Here is a 6,799-nt window from a genome sequence, read left to right as displayed (position 1 = left end):
GAAATGATTAGTGTGGATATTTAACAGGAATATCAACTTTAGGAGGAATCTAACAGAGGTTAATGCAATCTTGACGGCAATTTTGCACTTTTATTCGCAACCATTCACAGCCAAAATAAAAAACAGGTAAGTCATAAAAAAATAATTTAACAAAACCTTAGTTTGTTTCAAAAAATGAAATTGATTTGTCTGAGACAAATAAAAAACTTACAAGCATATATTTTTTTTTACAAAATAAAAGTGTCAATTTACATTTCTGAAATGACTATCGGAGACAACGTGACACCAGGGGGAAAATAGATTAAGGTCAAGCCATTCCCTTATCAGCAGGAACAACTGTCTGCTAGTATCAAGGTTAAGCAGGAAGCTGCACCACAAAAGTTCCTCCATAGTCCTTAACCTTAAGTCACCTGGTCCGCATTACAAATCATTCCAAACTGAAGTGAGAGTAAGATATCCCCATCATTTGCGTGTGCGTGCGAATGCGTGTGTGTGTGTGTGTGTGTGTGTGTGTGTGTGTGTGCGTGTGTGTGTGTGTGTGTGCGTGTGTGTGTGTGTGTGTGTGGCTAAGGAGGAGAACTTGTTTCCTGCAGGCTGTGGTTTGTCACATGTGACAAGAGAAGGTAGGGCTGAGCAGCAAGAGAGCTTGAGCAGGGAGCAGCCAGTTCTCCTGGTTAGTGTCTTGTCAGTGCTGTCACAGAGCCCCCAGGAAAAAAAAAAAAAAAGTGCTCGACTTGTCTCATCATGTCACCATAAAGCTGTACGCCGTGATGGAGAGTGCTCTTTTAGGATGCCCTCAGAGGCTGCGTTTCCTCCAGCTGAATGACCAGACAGGAGACAGCAAACAAGAGCAACATAAACAACCAAAAGACGATGGGCTGAAGCTAACCCTGTGCATGGGAGATGAGACTATTGCCACACATCATTAAATCTGCTGTGTGGTTAAATTTTCATGGGATGGAGAGAAAAAAAACTGTCATGTTTAAAATCAGGAGCATCTCACAACACAATAAGATTGAGAGGTAAAATTTATTCGTATTTCAGAGTTTGATTTGTTTGTCTGTTTTTTTTTTCTGCCTTGTAGCTCCTGCCCTATTTCTCCTGAGGAACAGTCATGGTATGCTAGAAAACCCTTGGAACCCTTGGAGTTGAACCCTGGGAAACCAGTTTTTTAGCAGAACGCCCACCTGGTCACACTGGTCCTTATCCTTCCTGTGCTCGACGCAGAGTCCTTTACTCTGTTCATGCCCTTTCTAACTGCTGCTCCAGCATCAAAGTTTTGCGGCGCTCCTCTTGGTACTTCTTCTCTGCCTCCAAACACATTTGTTTCATGTCTTTCTCTCTGGAAGATAAACATTTGTTGTCTTAGATAAAATAATTAAACAATTTCTTAATGCACACACTTCATTGCTTTCTCTTTGGACATCTAAAGCAACAATAAAATTATTGTCTATAGGAATAATCTGAAGCACTTCAATCCAATATAATGGATAGTGATTCTGTCTATCATTTACATTATTAAACCTTAGACCATACTGTAGATTTACTATTACAACCTAAAAGATGTGAAAATGACCCATAACATTCTTGCGAATGTTTGAATGAATCTCAGCCAAGATTTAGATTAAAATCAATAAAAAAATCAAGAGTCGAGTCCACATTTGGTTGTTCCTTATAGAAGCACGTTCTATTCATGTCAATGATGTAGGAGAGCAGAGAGTATTTCACAGGAAATCAGCAAAGTCAACTTTACTGAGTTCGAGGATATTTAACTGAAATCAGTTAAATGTAGTGATTTCAGTATATTTAAAGTTTTCTGGCATGCAGAAAGATTTGTAGAGTGTGCATTACTTGATCTGTAGAAGCTTAACCAGCTCCAGGAGGCGGTCCTTCTCCACGCTGAGGACTTTATACGCACTGCTCTGGGTGATCAGTGCACTCACATCAGCAGAACAACCCGGACACTTTGAGTGACTTCTGAGAACATCAGACACAATCAAACAGTTCGTAGTTTTGATTTATTTACATTGGTGCAATAATAACTGATATTTAAAAATAAGATGAATCATATACAGTACATATAATACAGCTCACTTACTTTAATTCCATCTCACCTCCCACAGTTGCAATTATCAATTTATGGCCTAATTTAGAGACTGAACTGAAACAGATAAAAGGATGAGAAATCATAAAATGTTTTACTCTTCTTGCTTCTTCCGTCATTGACCTCTTCGAGTCAATTATAAGTTATTCTTTGTAAAACAAGTGACCTTAGGTCCTAATAGAAATTGCCAAAACATGCACTTTATACCACAAAACAAAATTTATTATGTTTCAGAGGGTAGTTTTTACGATTCTCTTAATAAATGAATAAAATGATAATATAAAGAATCAAATAATTCAGAGGTGTCTGAAAACATACTCAGGTGTAATTCTTGTGACACTGTCTCCATCTTCTGGGTAGATTCCTGAACTGCAGCTTTTTATTTTAGGGCTTAATTGTCTGTCCACACTCTCTTCCTTCGGTTGCTGTAAAAACAGATTTTTATTTCCAGAAGGCAGATTTGTTTTACGGTGGTTGCTACAGCACTAAATATTTCAGCTTTTTTTTTTTTTACCTTATTGGAAAGTTGTTGCTTTTCCCGCAGCTCTTTTATTATGGCGTCTTTTTCTGCTACCACAAGCTTCAGTTTCTGGATAAGGCATTTGTTCTCTGGGGGCCCACTGTCCAGCTGTTGTCTCGGGCTGTGTTTGTGGCTCTTGGTCTGTGCGCTCTGCTGTTGGCCGAGTTGCTTCAGCACCGTCTGCATCTGGCTCTGCTGTTTCTGCCAGGGGTTAACAAAACAAGGTTGTGGGAAAGGAAGAGCCCAGAATATTTCTCTCTTTCCCACTTTTATCTTATCTGAGAGCTTACCAGCAGAGCATCCACAAGCCCGGTGTCATGTTTACCCTTCTCTAATAAGGAGGAAATCTGCATTTTCAGAGTTTTGATTTCCTCAGACTGAGTTCTGCTCCTGGCTTTAGAGGCTTCTAGCTTTTTCTTCACATCCTCGTGTTCTTTCAAGAGGCCCTCATGATCAGCTGAGATCCTCTACAGATTTACCAAAAGCAACAAGCAAAAAACATATTAGTACCTTAATATTTCATTCTGTTTTTAAACTGAGTTATTGTTTAAGTACCTCAAATGCCTCCCTCTTTTCCTTCTCTATGGCACGGATGTAGTTGAGGTTTCTATTTTGAGCAGGGGGTTTATGATGGGCCGCAGTACCAGAAACATCCTGCTCCACACTCTGAACATCTGCCTGTCTTTGCTGGCACAGCTGCTGCTCTAGCTCCCGCACCTGTTGTATGAATTCAGCGTTTTCTGTGACATAACTTTCAGGTGCATCAAACTAAAATTGGAATATCATCAAAATCAAATTCAGTTCATTTGAAGAATTCAGTTCAAAAAGTGAAACCCAGATATAGATTGATTACATGCAGAGTACTATATCTCTACTGTTTATTTCTATTGATCGTAGTTATAGTTGTCGCACAACCAACCTACAACTGTCATATTTCGTTTTTTGAGACACTCCTGAACCAGAAACTTCCCAGTGATGTTCTTTTTGATAGAGATGCACTTTCATAATTCTGAAAACCAACCAACTTCTTGAAATAAGTTGTCATAATGAATGATGAACATTATAACGGACATTCAGTCACCACCTAAGTTTTCCAGCTTACTCTTGTTTGAAGAGCAAGAATCTGCTGCGACCGGCCTCTAAAGCTCCCAGGGTTGTTGAGCATCTGCTGAAGGTTGATCTCCTCTCCAACTTCACTCAATAAAACCTGCAATAGTTCATCATTTTAAGAGTAGACATAGACATAATTTATTATCATTAAACTGCACCTTTAAAATGTATATAATGAGCAAGATTTTGTTGCAAGCCTCCAATAACAAAATAAATAAATACATAAATAATAAAAAGTATCATCATAAATATATAGAATAAAAAGAGATCAATCAACATGTCATTAAAAATGCATAATGTTGATGAGGTATGAAGTAAATAAAGTGTACATTATGGACATTATGGTTTCCTTTTTGTTTTGTTTTTAAACTGTGCTTTATTTCTGTAGGGCAGTGAGAGGGGTGTGTATTTAACAAAGCAACTAAGTAAGAAAACCAAACTATGCTACTGGAATCAAAGAATCTATATATCACTAATGACAATAAATATGGAGGTTGCTGTATCAGTCTTGGCCAGGACGTTCTTATAAAATTAGAGACTTCATCTCAAAAATATAATTTCCAGGCTATGTGTAATGGTCTTAAGTTATTTTTATCCGTCTCACTTTTCAAACTTATCTTCGAAATGCAGCTTGTGTGGTAAGAAAATATCCACAGTCCCATTTCTGATAACCAGAGAATACAGGGCCTTCAGCTGAAAGGCCCTAAAATCCAATTAAGAAGTCATAAATAAGCATAATTAGAGCTCTGTCAGGTGGAAATGAAATAATGAGATTACCTTTTGAGCAACCTTCAGCTCCTGTTTTGCAGACTGAACCTGGTTTCGATATTCTGTCACTTTGAGCTGGGCAGCTGCTAATTTTTCTTGCAGAGACTTGACCAGCGGGTTTTCCTGTTGCTCAGTAGAAAAATGTATGTGATTTAAAATAAAATGCTATCACTTCAGGTTTCAGATCAAGAGAATGGCATTACTCAGTTTCTGTTTACCTCATGGTCTTCAGACAAGCTCTTATCCAGGGTTTTTTGTGTGGTTTTCTGTCCAGGTACAACATTCTCCAAAGCACACTGCAGCTAAACAAAATGTTGCTTTCTATGGATTTTGACCAGTAACTTCAACGTTCCATCCAATAAATCAAATAAACAGAGCTTTACCTCTTTCTCGAGTTCTTTGATCCTATTGCTGCTTTGCTTGGATCTAATCTTCTCTTTCTCAATTTCTGCAGTTAGCTCTCTATTCTTCTTGGAAAGCTCAACAATCTTGGTGGCAGCTACAGCTCCTGCTAAGCCCGATGAACCTAAAGGGATAATTCACAAGATGACTGTGAAGCGCCATTAACTCTTGTATGTAAAACACATCCAACTTGTCTGCTTGTACCTGTGAAGGCCAGTCTTTCTTCTTCTCTTTTCTTCTTCAGATGTTTGATCTCAAAGTCCTTTTCACTCAGAAGTTTGAAGAGCCTCCCATTTTCATCTCTGAGCTCTCGAATTTGATCTAACAAGATCTCATCCTGCTGCTTTAACAGACTTTGAATGACAGACGACACACCATTATAACGTTATGACTATTTATTTTGTACTTATGTATTATGTAAGCTTTGAGTTAAACAATACAGTTTAATTTAAACCGAGACCAAGTGAAACCACTTACCTTTCTTCAGGACTGTCTTCCTGAACGACTTGCTTCGACAGATTCAAATCATCCAGAGTTCCTGTCACACTTAAATTATTGGGTTCTTTCTTCTTCTTCCCTTCCAGTTTTCTTTTTTCCTGCTGTTTTTGCAGCGTTTGGAACTGAAGCCGCAAGTCATTCAAACGTTCATCACTCTCCATGATAAACAAGGTAGTGGAAATAAGAAACTACTAAAAGAAGGCAAAATTATTGTGTTAGCTTTGATTATTTGATCAAAGCTTGATTGTGTTGATTTTGTTTACATTTGTACACGGCTGTTTTTTAAACTCATTTTCACTCCAGTAACTGACCAATATCGCTTAAATTTAACCTACATCTACAAGGCACAATCCGCGTGTGGCATCTGACATGGACAATATCAACAGCAGATTCTTCAAGTCCTGGAAGTTGTGCGGTAGTTCCTGTGTTAATCAGACCTGCTTGTCGAGCACATCTCACACATATTCAAATTGTCTTAGATCTTTGCAGGTTCAGTCAACTGCTCAAACTGGTTTATGTGGTCCCCAAGACATTCCCAAGACATTTTAGCACACCATTGCCCAAATAGCCACACTGCTGATTGGGATTTTTACACATAAAACAGAATCACTAATGTGATTTTTAGAGTTACTAACTGAAAACTAAATGAAATAGATTATGAACAGAATGATGCATTTGTCAGATCCTGTCTATGCTGAAATGATGTTAAAGAATTTAAGATGCTGGTAACACCGGCATCTTAAGGTCTGTTGCTTCTATTTCTGTTTTTCACTTGTTTTCACCTTTCAAACACACACTGCCCAATACACTTAATGCTAAACGTGATCCTAAAGTTCAAAAATTGCAACTAAATCTACCCCAGCATTGCTCCCAAATGACTTGTCACCAAACCTGCTGTGCATACAATTTACTAAAATATTATTTAGAAGCTAACCTTGTGCTAATCTGCAACAAGAACCGACATGGTAATCAGGTACCTAGCAGTTTCTTCTTTTAAAATTCGAACAGAAATCTTTAAAGGTCACAGGACATCTAAAATTGTAAAACCGAGATTATAACATACCTGTAATTTATACAAGAGTTAAGACGTTTGACTTTTTAACTGCATGTTTTGTTAACTTTGAAAATTAATACGTAGCTCCCTAAAGGTGACGCTACTGTCACTATAACAACGCAAGGATTGTGACTTTGAACGCGATCTCGCGTGAACAGGGAAAGTGCGTGCTCTTGTTAAAATTGCACCATGACAGCGGCCATCTTGCTCAGGGTTTCTGACGTCTGTTCTTGCTTATTGACAGGAGAGAGCTCAGTTAAATTAATAAAAACCACCGGGACACGATAGTGCACAATATATGAACCAGCTTGTTAGGTTTAATTTTTATCAGTATTATATCTCT

At 38.1% G+C, this 6,799-nt stretch overlaps 1 protein-coding gene across 1 annotated transcript; it reads right to left on the bottom strand.

Annotated features, from left to right (window-relative positions):
• Positions 1-549: 549 nt before the first annotated feature.
• Positions 550-6,550, bottom strand: ccdc13 (coiled-coil domain containing 13). The gene is made up of 14 exons (XM_023334826.1): positions 6,466-6,550; positions 5,382-5,593; positions 5,109-5,257; positions 4,886-5,028; positions 4,721-4,804; positions 4,512-4,625; positions 3,727-3,831; positions 3,180-3,341; positions 2,915-3,091; positions 2,619-2,825; positions 2,423-2,529; positions 2,099-2,161; positions 1,852-1,977; positions 550-1,342 (listed from the first exon to the last, which is right to left on the bottom strand). Exons 2-14 carry the CDS (start codon positions 5,561-5,563, stop codon positions 1,243-1,245), a joined length of 1,719 nt encoding a protein of 572 aa, XP_023190594.1. The 5' UTR covers positions 5,564-5,593; positions 6,466-6,550; the 3' UTR covers positions 550-1,242.
• Between the last annotated feature and the right edge of the window lie 249 nt (positions 6,551-6,799).

This window comes from Xiphophorus maculatus, chromosome 6 (assembly GCF_002775205.1).
Source record: "Xiphophorus maculatus strain JP 163 A chromosome 6, X_maculatus-5.0-male, whole genome shotgun sequence".
In the NCBI taxonomy this organism is placed as follows: domain Eukaryota; kingdom Metazoa; phylum Chordata; class Actinopteri; order Cyprinodontiformes; family Poeciliidae; genus Xiphophorus; species Xiphophorus maculatus.
Note: the sequence above shows the minus strand (reverse complement) of the source record. Positions and strands in the feature narration are given on the sequence as shown.

What these genes read in the sequence shown, in the direction of transcription:
- ccdc13 (XM_023334826.1), bottom strand. Translation starts at nt 5,563, where the DNA reads ATGGAGAGTGATGAACGTTTGAATGACTTGCGGCTTCAGTTCCAAACG. An exon ending in GCTTGTCTGAAGACCATGAG is followed by an intron (nt 4,626 to 4,720) that starts GTAAACAGAAAC and finishes ACTGAGCAACAG; the next exon opens with GAAAACCCGCTGGTCAAGTC. An exon ending in GTTAAGCTTCTACAGATCAA is followed by an intron (nt 1,343 to 1,851) that starts GTAATGCACACT and finishes TTTATCTTCCAG; the next exon opens with AGAGAAAGACATGAAACAAA.